Here is a 20082-nt window from a genome sequence, read left to right as displayed (position 1 = left end):
GCACTTCCTGGTTTGGCTCCCTGCTCAGACCTGGAGTTGCCGCCTGGTTCCACATCATCTAAAGTGGACGGCAATAGAGCCAGGCCCCCTTATTCAGTACAAGACACACTGTAAACTATTATTAATATTGTTAAAGTACATAATGTATTTTTATTCAGTGTTTGAAGTAAACATGAGATGTGATTATACTTATACATGTCATTGTAGCATGTATTATAAGGTTTAAAGCTTTTACTCAGGAATAAAACCTGTCCATTGGAATAGACGGGAGGTTTGAATGTCACCAGAAGGGAAATGGGGAAAGTTGGAAATGAATTACTGTTTAGATTTATTGTGACTGTTATGTTATGATTTGGTTTTCTAACGATACAATTAGATTAAAATGTACTCTATAGATTATGTACACAGAATATACAACTCAGGAAACTTTTTTGTAGCGATACTTTATTTTCAAAACTTTTACATTTTGTTTATATATAACAAACATATTCATGATTTAATGTATTTTAATGCATCACTTACATTAAGTTAACAGTTAACAGTGTTAGAATTCCACCATTACAGTATTTTTTGGCATGTGTTTGTAATATAATTGCTTTCTGAATGGGTAAAACATTGGTGCAATTACTGCACTGTTACTGGATTTAAAGAACACGTGATAATTTGTTTAGCAGCTGAACTGACAAATCCTATTTTCTCATCCCAAGAGAGTGGATTTATTACAAATGATGTGTTTCATCTATACTACAGCTATATGTCTGTTCTGTTGTCTGTGTGCCAAAGACAGCAACCACTTCTCTTCCTCTGAAACATTAGATTTTGACCACGTCTGTTTGAAAACACACACTGATCTCATAACCTTGAGCTGTGATTGGATGCGAAAAAAAGTCTGGTCACCGCAGCGTGAAGCAGTTATATTTGAGGCAGTACTACATCTTTCTATTTAGGTTTTGAGGTAAAAATAAATAAAATAAATAAAAACCCCAACAACAACAACAAAAAACAGTTTTCAGAGGGTTCTCTTTAGTATGACATTGTTAAGCTGTGGGAGTCTCAAGGCTGCGTAGACCATCAAAAGTGAGAGAAAGAACAGAACAGTGTCCTCTGTATCTCCTCCCTTCCTTTGACTCCCACTCAGCAGACATGGTCACCCACAGGCAGGTTGGACTGTGAATCATCCTCCTCCCTACTCACGATTGTCCTTTTCCTTCTCTCTCCCTCTCTCTCTCTCTCTTTTTGTTGCTGTCCTTCTCTTTTTGCCAACAGTTATTCTTGAAAAGCCCATTCGCATCCCAAGGTCTCTGTCAGTGAAAGCTGCCAGCGTGCTCAAGGGCTTTCTAAACAAGGTGAGAATCAGCCCTCGCTCTCTCAGTCTGTGCACACTGCTGCTCAGTCAAAGCACCATGTGTGGGATCATGGCCAAGATCTGGCTCTGTGTGATGGACAGCCAGGGAAGGCCTCTTTATCTGGCTCACCCTGCCTCACTCTATATTGTTCTCCCTGCAGTACACTGGCGTGAAATTTTAATGATGCCTTCATTTTCATAGTAAGATGGTTATACTACTACTACTACTACTGCTACTTATAATAATAATAATAACAACAACAAAACTCTTTATTCATAGAGTACTTTTCATTATTTAGGTTTATCATCAGGTTAAAAAAGAACAGATAATCTATTTGGTGTATTAAAACTACCGAAGAGGATTAGGGCCACACGTGAAAAAATTAGGGCCGGGACTTTAACTCGTTAATTAAGATTAATTAATTACACAAAAATGAAAGCGTTAAAAAAATTGACGCATTTTAATCGCACTTATTTTTGCACCGCGGAACGTTTCTCACTGGATGAGTTTCAGGCGGACCGATTATACTGGAGCACCAACTAGCGTTGATGAGTTCAGACAACAACAAACCACAGTGAACATGAAGGAAGAAGCTGATGAGACGCTTTGGTTGGCCCCGTGGATGATGGGACATTTAGTTACTAAAAACCAACGAATGGAAGCGTCGATAAGAGCATGGTTGTGTTGCTATGCAACAAGGAATTCCCATATCACCGCAGCACATCCAGCCTCAAGTATCACCTCAATGCTAAACATATAGCAGCTAGCGGCTAGTGTGGTAGCTAGCGTGGATTGTGTTTTACTTAAAAAAGTATTCTAGTTTACAGAAGGTCTACCTACCTATAGGCTACCTGAATTTATGAAATGTACTATATTTCTAAATATGCTATTGCTACACTTAATGGCAAAAATTGCACTGGTCTGTTGGACTTGAACAAAAATAAACAATATTTTTGTTGCTTAATCTTATGCATTCAGTCATTATTCAATGGTATACTAAAAATCCATGTGAAAAAAAATGACTTCTCACTGTTCTCAGGTCAAATATTTATATGCGTATATTAAAATGCGATTAATTTCGATTAATTAATTACAAAGCCTCTAATTAATTAGATAGATAAATTTTTTTAATCGAGTCCGGGCCCTAGAAAAAATATTTGAGTTCTGACTTCATTCTCAGAATTCTGCGTTTATTGATAATTGAGAGGATTCTCTTTTTTTGTCTTATTGTCAACAAATCCCAGAAAGAGATCAAAAGCAGCAAGGAACTGATCAAACTAAAACACTGAATAAAAGCGCTACATTCATGCATCTTCTTCCTCTGGGCAAGACAGTTATATGAAACATTTAAATTATGAAAATGCACATTTTGTAAAGCAGAAAAAGCAACATGTGGTAAAGAAAGACATGAAAGCACTAGTGAAAGATATTCATCTTTTTAAATGCATGACTGCAGACTTTACACAAACATCATTTTTCTCTGTGTAAATTTGCAGCAGTGTTTATGCATTTCGCCCCTGGTTTCATGTTTTTTGCAACAAGGTTTTGCATGTGTGTCATTAGAGCAGCTGTGACGCATGAGGCTGCTTCTGTTCATGCAAACAGCCTTTCACATGCACTTTACCTCTGTAAGTCATCACCATAATTGTTGTAATGAAAAGAGCACAGTCCAAGCTGAGCAGTTACAGGGGGGTTATATGTGCACATACACATGCAGGGCATGATAAAAAAACATGCGTGGCCAACATTATTACGACAAATACTATGTTTGAACTAGTTCCCCCTGGACTTTATTAGTGTCCACATAAAGTAGAATCAGCCCGCCAGAACGCCTGCATTGTCCACATGTAGATGCTAAATTATAAGGAATAATCTCACATTGCATGAAATACAGTTGCTCCTGTTTATGTTCCTGACCAGCTGTCTTGTTCCCAACAGGATCCCAAGGAGCGGCTGGGTTGCCAGGTCCAGACGGGCTTCACAGATATCAAGTCACACACTTTTTTCCGCAGTATAGACTGGGACCAGGTAAGAGCAGAGAGAACACAATTAACACAGTTTTTTTCAGACAAAGTACAGTATTTCCCTGTACTTTTTATAAGGTACCACACCATCCAGCACATACACATTGAACATTGATATTCGCTGGAAACTATTTGAATATTATTGGTAAAATCGAACCTTGTAGCCACTTTAAAACTCCTAAAGATAGGTAGGCTAAATAGACTTCCAGATGAGATGAGTCAGGGTGGAAATCCAGAGTGAATTGTGTTACTGACCAGGTGTAGGCCTATCACACAATGAGGCGGAGCGCCACTAAAATGGGCGGAGCTCCCCTAAAAGGCGTCCAATCAAAAAAAACCAGTGCAATGCTGCAACACGTCCTACGTAAATAATGATATTTTGAAAAATTAATTCAAAAATCTTCAAAATTGAGGATGCACACCTTCGTGTCATGCGCAAGCCACATATGAAATCTGAGGTCAGTCTGACTAACGGTCAGAGAGATATGAACTAGACACACACACACACACACAGATGCTTCTTGCTTTTATAGATAGATGACAGAAGCCGTGTTTCCATTAAGGTCAAAGCGAATTTGAAACACAATTTGAAAATTTAAAGAAAATGCAAATTTGGGACGTTTCCATCAACTGGTTTAGAGCGAATAAACAAAGCTGCGTAAACATACTTGGGTCAGAAGATGGCAGTGTAATGTGCCAGTGTAGGGAGGCACCAGCAGACAAAGACAGCGGAATCAGCTTCTTCTTCTTCTTCTTTGTCTTTTGGGTTTTACGGCGGAGTGGAAACAGCTGATCAGTCATCAGTTCAAAGTTCACTACATCAGAACTTATTTGCAATAATCTTTTGCAATTTAGAGCATTAACTATTTAATAAAATAAAAAAATCACCTCATGCGAGCGTAAAAACTGTTGAAAGTTTCATCGAATTTTGGTGTTTCATCTTTTTCTCTTCAAAATGCGCATTTAAATTCGCTGATGGAAACACGACTATAGTAGATGGTCTACTATGCGCCTTCAGCTACACATACACTACCAATAACAATACTGTGACAAATGAACTAATGGTGTGAATGTCATACTTATTCTTATTCCTCATCTTCTGACAGACTTTTGCCGACCTCGTTTTAGTGCGTAGCAACGAGTAGTATGGCCAAAAGATACATGAAAGCTTAGGGAATGATCGGGAATTGTGTGCTATATATTTTGTTGTTGTTTTGGCTTTTGGTGACGCATTTGTTTTTTTGGGGGGGGGGGGTTTCTGTGTGAAGGGAAATGGAACTAAGTGGAATGCATCAAACTTATAGACAAGGAATAAAACAATAATGCCCTAAATGGAAACAAAGAAAAGAATGGGGCTGTGACTTCTATAATATTGTCACTCATTTCAAACAGAGAAGCTATGAGGTGGAAGATGATACATATTCCACTTAGAGTATAGTTCATTGGTGAGATCACGGTGTGTGTTGCTTCCTGACAGACAGCTGCTGACAGCTGATCTGGGGTTTGTCACAACTAATGTAACAACAAACACAGAATAAACACTGCACGCCTACATTTAATGCCAATCAGCTCTGAAACAGGGCACAGCTGTCATTTCATATTGTCATTTGCCTTTGTCAAACTTCATAGTATAGATCTACTGTAAACTGTATATCAAGAGCTCAAATAACACAGAGAGCATCCCTCTATTTATTCTGAACATCTGAGTGTGTGTGTGTGTGTGTGTGTGTGTGTGTGTGTGTTAAAAAATGGATGATATAGTAATAGACATTGTGCGTAGACTAGTGCAGCTCTGTACAGTGAGAAGCCTTCCCCCTCAAATAAAAGTGAATTCTTAATCACACGAGCATGCACACACCACCAACTGAAACATTAGCACTGCATGTGTGTGTGTGTGTGTGTGTGTGTGTGTGTGTGTGTGTGTGTTGAGGTTGCAGTTGTGTGATTGTTGGCGTAGCTCTGATGCACAAAAATAATTTGAAACATAGATAGAAGTCATACAATATTAAGGACGTCTACATCTGTATTCCAGCAGTAGGGTTTTAGCAGTGTAGGGCTGTGTAGGGCATTGTGGTGTGATAAATTGGTAATGGCCAGTGAAAACAAGAGAGATTTGCTCTTAAATGGCACACACGGCTGAATTAAGAACACTCGACACATTCACCAATATTGGCTGGTGTAGAATTTTCTCTTCTTTGGTGAGCTAAAGTCAGGAGGGTTCCATGGCTACACTGCGCTACAAAGCTTAACTGCAGTAACTACATTTTTTTTCAGGACCGAAAAATGAACTCCTTGATGTCTGTTTTATCTTGTGACAAAGTTTTGGATTTCAGTTTTGCTTTATTTCAGAGAAATAATTCTATAAAAATTGCAGTAACTACAAAATCTAACTCAAAACCAAATCAGACCGCAGTAATTTCCCTTAACACGTTCTGCTTTGGATATATATATACGAATTTAATCATGAAACAAAAGCAGTGCAGCCTTGTATTTCTTCATTGTGTTGAATAGTGGAGACAAGAATAGTAGAAATTATAAGTTTATTTGATAGGGAAATTATTATCTAGATAGTGATTAAATGGGAAAAAAAGTGAGATAAAATTACTTTAAGACTAAAATATAACATTACTTTTTGATATTAAGTCTAAAATACACATACATAGAGCTGTTAAACCATTTTAAATACACTTCTAACAAAATCAATTTGAAAATGTTTATTCACTGGAAACAAAATATAAAAGCTGAAAGAAGACAACAACATTATAGTTACTGCACTCTGTTTCTGCATTACTATTAGAACTTTTTACAGCAAAACCAAAGTGCAGTAACTACATTTTTGGGGTCAAAGGTCAAATAAATCGTCATGATTTTTGAGCATAAAAATGACATCATCAATACATGTAGAAGACATGTCATATCACTAACCAACCTATAACTTGTTTGTCTGGCTAGTAAAAAAACTTTAAATCAGTTATTCTCAGTTTTACCCCTTGCATAGTTACTGCAGTTAGACTTTGTATAGGGCAGTATAGTATTCATGTACACATGGAGGGCCAAAGACCCATAATGCCTTAATCAGAATGATTTTGTAGTGTTAATATAATCATAAAAATGCATTATCAGTGTGGTTTGCATGTAGGCTCAACAATTTATTGATGTTTTTGACATATTTTGCCATGAAGTTATACATTTTAGTAGTTGCTTGTAAATGTCTCATAGTTCGACCAGTTTGTTGAATGGGTTTTAGCATTAAACTTCTGCCAGAATTAACAAAACAGCAGAAACAGTTAAGCAGCTTTTGTCTAGTATATTTTAATATAAGTCTGGTATTACTATTAGTTCTGACTTTGTTTTTTGTTGTTTTATTAACCTTTCAGAGGCTGTAGCTGGCAGAATTTTTAGGCTATATGAAGAGCACTGATATCACATGAAACTGGAAGCCCTGATATCACGCTCATGAAACTTTACAACAACAAACTAGAGACCTAGAGCATTCAGAGGATAGATGGATGTAGGGATGTATAAGGGGGGGTTCTCAGCAGTTTACACAACAGAAGTGCTCGCCATGCAATCGCAAAAATACTTAAATCTTAAATGTTGAAACCAAAATCACAGCATGAATTTTTCTACAGTGTTCCAAAAGTATTGGTGTATTATTAATTATTGGAGGGTTTTGACCATTTTTATCCATTCTTGATATTTAAGAATTGGCCTAATTCAGCAGCATATATGTTGAACAAATGGTATCAATTCCAAAATTGCAGAAAGCCATAAATAATTGTTTCAAGCCTTGTACACTTTAATTAGTTTAATTGTTATTTTTGAATTATGTCATTTTTTTATTAGAGAATTATGACCAGAACAACTTGACACACAGTGCTGAGCTGCATCTCAGATGAATCTTCTATGTGGCATCTACTGTTGACCTGCTATCCCCCCCTAAATATCCACTGCCCACAACTCCCAATTCTTAATAAATGAAGGCAAATGAATGACTGTGGTATAGGGGCATCATAGCCTTTTTAGTCTTCTGATTTCTGACAGGACTGTAGTCCCTGTGATGTGAATTATAGTCTTTTTACTCCTAAGTAATATTTCTATAAGTGAAACTTGCCCACAAATGAAGCAGAACAGGTAGCCTCATATACACAGTTGCCCATAAAGTTGGAATAAAATATTTTTTTTACATCTTTCCATGGAATGATTGTGAGAATGTGATTTATTCTTAACAGAGAAAGTGTATATCTTCTCAAGACTTTATTCAATTTATTGGGTAATTATCATAAATCAATGTTAAATATATGTAAATGCTCTTTTCGTTTTTATCATTGTATAGACAAACATCAATATTAACCCTTTATCAGGCAAAGAACCATATTTGGTAACTTAAGCGGACATTCTTTTATTTTTTATTTTTTTACTTGACTTAACATCTATAACAGGTCTCCTCATAGAACCACATGGATTTCTACATCACACATAGTGACACTGTGTCATCTGACCAATCAGTAAATCAACAAGATTCAAGCTTTTCTTTATTGTCATTGTATTAAAAAAGTATACAACTAAATTTATGTGTGCTTCTCATATATAAGGTGCTTTAAAAAAGACATTCAGACATATGTAATAAGTAGTCTAAAAATATAATAAATAGTTTAAAGGTAAAAGATAAAGTGGTGATGGATGCAGATGATGTGTTATTGTCTATTTAGGGTTGCTGTGGGAAAGAGACTATAATAAATATAATAATAATAATGACTCAATTGACCTCGATTTGTAATATAAAAATGAAACATTTTGCAAAAAGTCTTGTAATATCCTCCAATAACACTTCAGGGTTGACATTTTCAATTTCCAGGAGTGCCCTATAAAGGGTTAAAAATATGGTCATTTACAGCCGTGCTCGTATTTTAATCTGTTAAAAAATCATCCAAAATGGAGCTTTTAATATCTGAGTTCTACATCGCTGCAAGTGCACTTGTTTCCGGTTTGCAATGACTCTATGAAAGCACTATTAATATGCTACTTCATTAGACATTAGCGCAAATGCTAATTAAAGATGAATTAGGCCTGTTTCTCTATCCTCATTGTTGCCATGTCCCTCATGGGACAATTAGGTGGGGTGGCAGGTACTACAGTGGAATGAAAGAGGAAGAAAACAATTGTCAAGAGTGTGTTAATGAGTGCTGCCACAGTGCCTGTGAAGTACACACCAAAGGCAAACTGGGGAAAGATATCAAAGCAGAGAGGAATCCTGAGCCCAGCGACAAAGCTCCCATGTAGCACACAGGGAAAACAAGTTGACAAAGCTGTGAGAGGAGGAGAAGCGACGCTCTCTGCCCTCAAACTAGAAACCTGTCTCCAGACCTGACAGGCCTGGCACGCCGCTACTGTTGTTACCACATATTAATATTCATCAGACAGTTCCTGAGGGAGCGCTGAGTTTTCTCTCTGAAGAGATGACACATTTGAATATCATTTACCTGCCGTCCTCTTTTATGCCCTCGCCAAATCCACAGTTCTTCGCTGCCAGAGAACTGTCATCGTTGATAAGCATTGAGGAGAAATGTATAATTTGGAAGAGGGTACAACTGGATTTCATTATTGTGAGTTTTTCATTGACACTGAGATCACATGTAGGATGTTGTGAATGCATCTTTGTCTTACCTTTGAACCAGTGCATAGTTTACTTTAACTTGCTGTTTTGTTCCATATTAACATAAGAAAAAACAAAATTTTTAAAACACAACTGGTTTTTAGTACAGCCAATATCATGAGTTTTGGGTCAAAATAGCTTCGATAGTGTTTGCTGCCTGGTTTACCTCTCAATATGGTTCAATGTAATCGGTAAGTAGTGTCACGTGACTGGTTTGGGCTTTGCAGCTTTACTTACTTACAGTACATAGTCTAAGCCCTAATGTTTACCGGACATAGCTGCATCATGTCCTAGCTCCATCATGGCTGTCAGAGACAAGAGGAATAGCTGTATAGATGATGTCCAAGCTCTTAGGATGTTCAGAGATCCATTATGTACTCCAGGCCCAGTCCAAAGTGTGCTTTAATAGTGACTAATAACAGTTTTAAATTGATTTTAAAATGTGGAGGAAGCTAGTGTAAAGCTGCGTGGACAGGTGGAATGTATCTCTTGTTCAGGCCCATTAAAAGCCTGGCAGCAAAGTGCTGAACCTGTTCTAGCAGGGAAACTTGCTTCTGAGTGAGGCAGGAATACGAGAAGATGCAATAGTCAGTTGCATGATCATTTCCAGCACAAAATAGGTATTACCCCTTAAAGTTTCGTCCCCTTTCAAAGAGAGTTGGGTGTGGGGGAGAGGGGGTCTTTAGGGGATGATAGCAGGTAAACTGTAGACATAAAAGTGGTGTACATCATCTGAAAGCTAGAACCTGAAGATTAATTTGAGATGCATCTTAGCACTGTGTGTCAACTTGTCATTAATCTGTAATATTAATTAATTTAAAAAAAATACAGTGTATAAGGGTTTAGAACATTATGATATGAAGGCTATTATGTCTCATAAGTTGTTGCAGCAATTCTTCAGTTGATACCATATCGCCAGATAACATACACCAGAGGTGAATACAGCAGTTCCTGTGATTCTATAAACCACGGATAAATATCTGCATTTTAACCAAAAAAAAGATGTTGAATATATGAACAGTGGACCGATGCAACCCATTCTCTTTGTGACACATCACTACAATTGCTTAAACCATGCTGCAAACACATGACGACCTCAACAGATTGTCGACACATGTGACGGCTGCTGTTTTTGTCACAGTTCAGCTCCACACCCTCCTACTCATCCCAGCAGTTCTCACTCTCCCAGTAATTTTCCACTGTACCAGCCAGCCACTTCCACCTCATCAGCAAAACTCCACTCACCTGCCCACTCAGCTGCCTCTGATCACTAAGCAAGCCACCTAAAGACTCCTGCCTCTCAAACACTCAATGGCAGATTGTTATTTGCTATTCAATGCTAGACTTTCCAACGCTTTACCTCAGACTGATTTCCTGTTGCAGACCCTGCCTGCCTCTGATCTACCTGTCTCATCTGACTCCCGGTAAACTTACCAGCCTTATGTCCCTGACTTGGAGTTATTTAGCCTGCTGTATAAGCAGAGACTTGACTGAGAGACTTTGCTGTTGCATTCAACCTGTTCATTGTGCATTTCGCCTGCACTGGACTGTATCAAACTAACGTTAAAAGTCGTTACCAACCGTTCCTGGTATCCTGTGTGCTACATTGGGTCCATACACAACCTGCTACAGTTTTAAACACTGAAAAACTAAAAAGAATTTGGTTACGGTTAGGCATCAAAATCACTAGTTTAAGGTTAGGTATAAATAATGTTTACTCCACATAACTTCCAGCAACAGCTGTCAAATACATTGCAGATCTACATCTGCGTGGTTGGCAAAAAACGTCCAATGCCAACATTTTTGGCTGACGACTGGGCTGTCCATAAATTCTCAGATATTTTTTTGGGACTTGGGATAGGAGTTCAGTCCTCAACTAAAACAGCTCTGTTAATGAAATGGAATTCCTAGAAAGAGTCACAGCCATAGTAGGCTTGAAGTGGTGTCCCAGGGCTGTTGTCCTTACCCAGAATCCCCGGTACCAACACCAGGTACAAAAAATTCAAACATCCGAGGAAAAACGTTCTATCTAATCTGATGGCCTGCTTTTATATTAAATGATTTGGTTTGTAGATCAAAATGTCCCTTTGTCTATTGAAGTGAGCCACGTACATAAACATCAGCATGTTTCTTTGTGCGACGTTCACTGTCTCACAGCAGACCTGTACTAGATGCTGATATTTTGAAGTGAAGGCACTTAGAGCCTCTCTGATATTAATCTCCTTTATGGAGATGTGCTTCTACAGTGCTGCGACGAGGGTGGACAGACGAAGAGCTCCACTCAGAGTGTGTGATTCTGTAATGCAGTGTGTGTGTGTGTGTGTGTGTGTGTGTGTGTGTGACGCATGGCTTCACATCTGTTGACTGTGGTAAGTCTGCAGTCACATTAACATCTGCCTCCGATCAGTCTGATTGTCACATTGTCCATTCCTGTCCTGAAAGCATCGATGCAACTGGAATTCACACTCACACTCACACACACACACACACACACACACACACACACACACACACACACACACTCACATACCCAAACATTCTGACAGGTGCTGTGATCTGAGAAACCATAGATCGCCTGTATATCCCTGGTGCTCAGTTACCTCTTTCATGTGCCCCTCTGGCCTCAGGGGCACTTTCCGTGTGTGTGTGTGTGTGTATCGACGTGTGTGCGCATGTGTGTGTATGTATGTATATGTGTGAGTGGGAAGGTGCCGGGCTCGTTCCTGGCCTTCAGTGTGCTTCATTACCACCACACAGAGCTTCAGCCTGCCCAACAACACATCAGAGGGACTGGGGAAAGTAGGAGGAGACGGATGTGAAAAGATGAAAGAATTTGACAATGAGTAAGACACAGACAAATGGAGAGAGATGGAGACAGGATGTGAGGGGGAGAAACTGACAGAGGAGTGTAGGTAGGCGCTGAAAAAGCGAAAAAGAAATAATGTTTTTTTTTTAAAAGAAGAAGAAATGAGCAAAGAGAGAGAGAGATTGGGGGAAGATAGGCAAATTTGATGGTGAGGGAGCAATAGCAAGAGGCAGAAAGAAAGAAAGAAAGAAAGAAAGTGAGTTGTTTTGTATTGGTGGTTTGTTTGAAGCTGTTCCCACGAAGCACTTTGAACCAATAACACTAATGAAGCACCCAAACTGCAGCAAAAAACAGCAGGAGGACCAGGAGCTCTATAGGAACTAGTTTAATAGATTTGCCATCAGTATTCACACCTAAACAAGCAAACAGGTTATTTATCAGAGATTTCCACAATGACTTCCTGATGTGCCATCACTATGGTTAGTTGATGTTTAGTACGTTTGGTGTTGGCTTCCTCTTCCCCTCCTGTTGTAATTAGCCGTAAATGCAGCGTCAGCACTTCTTCCATGTTTACCTGTTGTCTTGATACATTCAGCATTCATACATTTCCACAGGCCCAACCCCCTCAGTGCAACAGACATGTCGTCATGCGCTTTCTTTCTCTCTAATAGAATACTGTTTTCATTCATCAATTCATTTCAGTGGCTTACAGTTTGCTGTTTTTCTGCCAATAAAGCGCAGCACTTCCTGCACAGACATTTCATATTAGGCCATCTGAGCAGCTCAGCTCCCTCCATTACCCGGTGGGATTTTACCTTTTATCATTAGTCTGTCTGTCAGTATATTATCCCATCTTAAAATCAGTAATAAAAATATTACTTTAATTGCAAAGTGCTTTGTGAAATTACCACAAGATGACCCAATTTTTTACAGTTTTTTATGTTTGCACCGTGAAATTCTACTGGCTGCAACAGTGTGTGGCTGGTATTGTTTTCAGCTTGTGAGTCTGTGTGCCTCATTAGGGCAAAATGGTATGGAGACACATACTGAAGCAGGAACTACCACAGAAGTAGTTTTGAGTACAGGTGTCTGTCTGTCTGTCTGTCTGTCTGTCTGTCTGTCTGTCTGTCTGTCTGTCTGTGGACAGATTTTGTCACTGAAATAGTGTTGCACGCAAAGTTGGATTTTGCCGTATGCATTGCTTGAATTTGAAAATGTAAAGTTGTGTTCTTATATGTAGTTATAGTATCTTAATTATATTGTTTGAGTATAATTTACCTACTGACCATAGCTTTATGTGGTTGGTTAGTTAATTATTAGTATTATGTGCTTATTTAATTATCTTATTGTTTAAAGACTTGTTTTTAGGATTGACATTATGAGCTTTTTCATGTTTTTCAAGCTATTCACCTGTTGAACATGATGAGTTTTTAGCTAAAATATCGGTTCCAATTGAGAGTTTTAGTTGCATGTAGTTTGAATGCTATTTTAATAGCATTTTCTACCACCAAAACGTGCTAGTTTCAAGTATTGTTGGCTTATTTTTATGTTACTACAGTCGGGCTATTCAAGCCACAATTGCTCAAAATAAGTATATTTGGATTTATTTCAAGACATTGTTGTTTTTTCCAGTGCCTAGATATTTTTTTACTTATTTAAATAATTCTTACAAAGAAAAAATTACTTACTGCACTGGCAGATCATTGTACTTGCTTCGAGCATGTATTTGCTTGATTCTAGTTAATTATTTCTTATTTTTTGTCAGTTGGTTTTTGCAGTGCACACTGATGAGACCAGGTTATACGGTACTGAGAAGCTTGCTTAGAGAAAGACAATAGATTTAACATGTGGACACACAAACATCCTATTTGTGGACAGGCTGGAGTACACACACACATTAGAAGGGGAAGTATCTCACCTCTCACTCACCATTAAGTAGTAAGTGGTGCCCTTAAAGTTGTTTCACTGGAATGAGTCATTTTGGGAGAATTTCAGAATGCACACATACTGTTATTCGATTACAACTCAATTTACTTCCTGACATTCAAATGAAACGACTGAAAGCTAAATATCAGCCTTTAGAATCCATATTGATTTATCTCTATTTAAAGCTTCCCCATAGCCAACTTCATGCCAGATTTTTTAAATATGTGTATATTCTTAGATTGAGGAAAAAAATAAAACATGGGACTAAACCTGTGCACCTGTGATGTGCCTCCATTGTGTTCTCAGAAAATGTCCTCAGTGCACATTTTAACAGGATGAGGGACCGATGTGAAACCATGGAAACAAACCAGACAAAAATTCTACTGGCTGAATCACTCGTCCACAATTACTCTGCTGCCTCAACCCTCTCCATTCTGTTGTTTTTCTCTCCCTTTTACAGTCCTGTCTTCAGCTCTACTTAGATATCTACCAACAAGGTGCCTGTTTTTTACTGTAGCAGATCTGAGCATATGGAAAAGAGCCACAGTGTTCAAAACTGCCTGATGTACCATATATACTATACCTGAGTCAGTTATGAAAAATAAAGAAAACATCAAGCTAAACATTTAACATTCAACATGGTCTTTTCACTGGAATATAGTCATGTCAAACCCCGTACAGTTTACAATCACAGATTTTTCTTTCAGAGAGTGTGTGTTTGACCTCTCAAGCAGCCACTGGTTCCTGCTGAAGACGTAATATTGCTGCAATATATTAAAGAGATCCGCATGCAAAAATTGCTGAAAATTACCATTGATCAAGCACAATCAGTGTCAAGCTCACTGACAAACAAAGTGATTTCCTGTGATTTAATAGAAGCCAACAGGTGCTTCACCAGGTAAATGCTTGTAGTGTGAAGCTTCTGCAGTAATGTTCGGTTTGCATTGGCAGTAACTTAATACAGCATTTTTTTCCCTGAATGCCGGGCCACAGACACATGGCTACTATAACAGAATGAATCCACATGTAAAAAACACTGATGGTAATGAAGAGACATGTCAACCAGTGCAACAGCGTGGCTCGTAGATGATACTGGACATAGCCTTCATGTCTAGACACAGCAGACCTGTCAAACTTTTGTTTATCAACATGCTGAAATGTGTCTATGGGGCTCTAGTCAGACTGATGCATTGTATTTCAAGAAGTGAGCGCATTGCATAGACTGTAAAAATAAGTGTGTTCTTAAATGCTTTTATTAATTTGAACAAATTCTCTTCTACTTTAGTTTCATTGATGTCACAGCCATAGTATGCACCTTCAGTTATATCTGCAAAATCAGTCTCTGCTCCATTAAATATATCAGAATTGTTACTTTTTAAGCACTTAATAAATATCACCACCAGCACGTGTGGATCGGGGATGAGGCTTTTAAATCATAATGTTGCACTAAGCAGTTGATGACTGGATGATGACATCATCACACAGCCCAACCCTAATGATTTTAGAGAATGGAATAAACTGTAATTGTTTGCGACATAAATTGATCACATTAGCATGCCTGGCTAGCTAGCTTACCGCCTTTGATAGTAGCTTAGCGTTACCTTCAAGGCCAAAGAGCATCAGTACTGAAAGGTGGTTAGTGTCAGTGAGCAGTTGGCTCCCTGGGAATTTCCATGTTCTTTACTTTGAATTAGCAGCAGCAGCAGGGTGTGATGCTTACCTCCGAGCCAGATTCGAACCTGCAACCCTTTTGCTGTGAAAGTGCTAACCCCTACTAACAAGTGTAATTAGTATAATTCATTGACCTGCTGTTCTCTGCTAGACATGTTTCATTCAGGGAACTCCAACAGTAAAATCAGTTCCTCTGTTGGTTCCCCACTCTTTAACTATTAACAACTGTGCGTGTTGAGGAGAGCAGAAGCTCTGCTGAAAACAAGCACCTGAACTGTATGTTACATCATATCAGAATGTGTTTAAACATCTAACTTCTATTGCTTCCCAAAGTAGCTTTTCTATAGTAAACATACAAGCAGGGTTATGTTAGAACAAAGTAACCTATAGCTTTAGCCTGCACCTTTTAGTATGATATCATCATATTTCTGTGGTTTCTGTGGATTTATGTTGCAAAACCACTGATCTAGGTTTAGGGCAAAAAACTTCTGGTAAGGCAAGTTTAAACAGTAAATAAATGAACGTAAATTGCGATAATTAAGTAGTTACAAGGGTCACGTGATTGCCGCAATTTATGGAGAAAAGTTACGTTCAAAAACATGATTGATGGAACTTACGTTAAAAATGGTTCACTTTTGTTTTCACACAGGACGCAAACCCCACTCTTTCGGGTGAAAATCAATGGCTTGTTTGACCCATCCACCATCCCAACCTCACAAACTTTGCTTGGCTGTCAATCACTATTACGTCAGCAAGATGACGGTGAAGTTTGTAAATATAACTCGTTTTTCGCTGCCTGTACACACAACCTATATTGACTTTTTGACAGGAGGACAGGCTGTCTCAAAACCACAGAACCATCATTCAAAAATAATGAAATCTGAGTAGAAACGGGAGCGCTGTGGTGTAATGATTGGCACTCGTCTCGCAACAGGAGAGTGTGCATGTTCTCTCCATGTTGGGTTGGATTGAATTGGGGTCTCTAAATTGTCGTATGAGTGAATGAGAGAGTGAACGATTGTCTGTCTCTATGTGTCAGCCCTGTGATAGTCTGGAGACCTGTCCAGGGTGTACCCCGCCTCTCACCCAATGACAGCTAGAATTATCCAGCCCCCTGTGACCCGAAGTTGTTACGGTATACATGTACTGCTAGAATAAAAAGCTTGACATGTGTAGCATTAACAGGGAGGGGGAGGGTCAATACCTTGTTGGTTTTGGTCTTTTTGGTCTGACATGAACTTTCAAACCTATATTCCAAACATGATGTAAGGTAAGAGGGTTCGCTGGGCTGTAAAGGAGGTACAGCTTATATGACCTTTAGTTTGACAAAGCAAAGTTGCAAATACTTCTTTGTGTGAGATAAAGAGGTTTGATGGTTTTGACACATTGAATCTACCCCCTTAAATGACGCTTCATATCATTTAGGTCATGATCATTGGAGTTATGCTTCTGTTTTGTGCTATTTTGATCAAAACAGGAAATGTGCACTTCTCCAGACAGCAAATCAATGGCCTGCAATTGTAGAAATGTTACACAATATGATGTATGTCATGAACTTTGGGTGTTTTTTCCCCATGGTTTCGACTCAACATTATTGAGGAAAACAATTTATGTGTTTGTTTTTCCTCAGCTGGATAAGAAAGAGATGACGCCGCCCTTCAAACCTCAAATCACTGATGACTACGGCCTCGAAAACTTTGACACGCAGTTTACTAATGAACCAGTGCAGCTAACACCAGATGATGAGTAAGTACTACCTCTCCAACTCTGTTAATGTTTAACTTATGTGAATCATTTGGAGGACTTTTCAAATATGTGTCTGTCATGTAAAAAGTATTTGCTGTCATCATGGTTGTTTTTTATTTGTTACTAGTGCAGTGCCTGTAGGAAGGATCTTTCCGTCCGTATAATGCTTAGCTGTCAGTTAATAAAGTTTTGTTTTTACTGTTTTTAATGGATCAAACTGATGCAGAAGAAAGGGCTTAAATCTCCACTTAGCATGCTAATGGTGAGATAGCACATTACGCAGTATGTTGCACTAAAAGTACATTAACATGAACCCCGAAGCTGATATACTATACTGCATGTAAGCATCTCATATCAAATGATTATGGGCATTACACTAAGCAACATGAATGTCATCCCTGAATTACATAGTAATGCAACATAAGAAGTGAATAAAGCTAAATCTCTGCTTAGCATGCTAATCGCGAATAACAGAATTTGCACATTACATGAAGACCCTTACTTTTCATAAGGTATGCACATCATCCAGCACATACACGTTGAACATTCAGGGTTCGTACGGGTGCTTGAAATCCTTGAAAATGCTTGAATTTAAATGTTGTATTTTCAAGGTTTAAAAAGTGCTTGGATTTTGGATAAAGTGCTTGTAAATGCTTGGAATTCTTACTGTATTTCTCTTGCAATCTGACTATATCCATCTATAGACTATAGATAATCACATGTCCAATGTAAAAAAATAATGAGTAGCCTATCTGAAAGGAAGATTGTTCCTCCTAAAAGTGTAATACCATCGCTGTTGGTATGGTTCAGTGAAATATTCCCCTTTTAGTGTGTAAGTACTCATCTAAAACATGCAATTTACAACAAGTGTAAGATACTGGAAAAGCTTGAAAATGGACCTAAAAGTCCTTGAAAAAGGTTTGAATTTGACCACTGCTAAAGTGTACAAACCTTGAACATTGAAGTATGTATTCGTACATTACATGCCACACTCCATAAAACACTTACTTTTCATAAGGTACCACACCATCCAGCACATACACATTGAACATTGATATACGCTGGAAAATATTTGAAAATTATTGGAAAATCGAACCTTGTAGCGCACTTTAAATCTCCTAAAGATAGGTAGGCTAAATAGACTTCCAGATGAGATGAGTCAGGGTGTAAATCCAGAGTGAATTGTGTTACTGACCAGGTGTAGGCCTATCACACAATTGGGCGGAGTTCCCCTAAAAGGGGGCGGAGCTCCCTTAAAAGGCGTCCGATCGGAAACAGTGCAATGCCGCAACACGTCCTACGTAAATAATGATATTTTGAAAAATATGCGCAAGCCGCATACGAAATCTGAGGTCAGTCAGACTAACGGTCAGAGAGATATGCCCTAGACACACAAACACAGAAGCTTCTTGCTTTATAGATAGATATGACTTTTCAAGTCACTACATTATGATAACTTTGACAGAAATACATTATTACCTCAATACCTCAGTCAAGCAGGTTTTAAGTCTCTGTGATGCTGATGGTGAAGTGAAATGTCAAATCAGTAAGTAGCTGGAAAATGTGAAAAGCATCACACATTTAACATGACGCCTTTTCAGCTTTTAATGAGGCTCACTTTTGTGTAAGGAGAAGAAACCTTAATTAGACTACAGCCATTTGCATAGTTGGTTATTACTGACATGTTTTACATTCAAATTATTATTTTTTTATGTGTGGAAATCGTGTCTTTGCCACTACATGACATTGCTTGAGTGTCGATTCAAAAACCAGAGTTGTTAGGAGACACACTATTTACTTCTATGGTGGGCTGATGTCTGTGCCTTTATACCTACCAACATCTTTGAAAAGCATCATGCTGTTAACTTTGTATTCCACATAGACTGTATCTAAATAGTGCACATAGTTACCGTGATGTCACCTATTGGATTGTGGACTCAGGTTTTCAAGCCTCGAGTTTGGTATTTTAGCTGTTACCATCTTGGTCTACGTCACCAACAACATGGTGAACCAGTACATGCACAGAACAGATCAGGACAATTTTAAAGCATAGCCTGCTTTATATCTATTTCACTATAAGTCAGACCCACAGACGGTATATAAATAATGGATGTCGTCTTTGTGACGTCACCCATTGGTTTGTGGCCCGTTGGAAGCCTCGAGTTCAGCGTTACACTCGTTGCCATCTTGTGTCGCCATCTTGTTTCCGATACGGGGAGCAGACCATATCTGGACTGTGGAGGAGGAGAGGGATCTGATCACTGACTACAGCCTCTCTACACCTCAACCTGACTGAGAGAAGCTGCTGCTAATTCATGTTAGCATTAGCTGGAGCATTAACTGGGATGTTAGTTTTGGCTAGCAAAAAACAAAATCAAAATGTACGTTACTTACCTCAGAAAACTGAGCAGCGACTCCTTGGAGTGTCTGTTAGTCCAACCAAACGCTGAACAAGACATTTTTACTGAACAAAATGTTCAAATAAACTGTCATTAAGTGAAAATACAGTGAAAGGGTCAAAGTTATGAGACCAAACCGGTATATTTCCTTTTGTTATGTGTATATAACTTTATTGACACGTTGCCATGGATACACATTGTTCTGCTTCTCTCCTGATGACGCTAGCCTTGTCAGTGACCTGTCAATCAAAGGTAGCCATGCCCCAAATCATATGATTCTTAATCTTCTATTTTCTTCTAAATGGGACCTTTTTTTTTTACACTATTAACATCAAATTGATTTTTTTTACTAGCGATTGAGACCATAGTGTTGTCCTAAGAAAAAATTCTGAGTTAATAAATCGAGTGAGAAGTTTTCTCATTTTGTATTGAAATGAATGGACCCAAATACTTCTGCATCCGTCTGCACCCCCTGCTGGAATTTTTTGGTAGGATGCAGCTTAAGGCA

The 20082-nt window shown here is 38.4% G+C and overlaps 1 protein-coding gene across 2 annotated transcripts in view; it reads left to right on the top strand.

Moving 5' to 3' along the window:
* The window catches only part of prkcz (protein kinase C, zeta), a 175155-nt gene that overhangs the window by 143085 nt on the left and 11988 nt on the right, over positions 1 to 20082 (top strand). For both annotated transcript variants that reach the window (XM_059333243.1, XM_059333244.1), the window contains 3 exons: positions 1267 to 1346; positions 3285 to 3374; positions 17060 to 17175. In XM_059333243.1, coding sequence (XP_059189226.1) covers positions 1267 to 1346; positions 3285 to 3374; positions 17060 to 17175 — 286 coding nt within the window. The remainder of the gene's footprint in view (positions 1 to 1266; positions 1347 to 3284; positions 3375 to 17059; positions 17176 to 20082) is intronic.

This window comes from Centropristis striata, chromosome 5 (assembly GCF_030273125.1).
Source record: "Centropristis striata isolate RG_2023a ecotype Rhode Island chromosome 5, C.striata_1.0, whole genome shotgun sequence".
In the NCBI taxonomy this organism is placed as follows: domain Eukaryota; kingdom Metazoa; phylum Chordata; class Actinopteri; order Perciformes; family Serranidae; genus Centropristis; species Centropristis striata.
The sequence above is the reverse complement of the archived record's forward strand: the minus strand, read 5'-3'. Positions and strand labels throughout refer to the sequence as shown.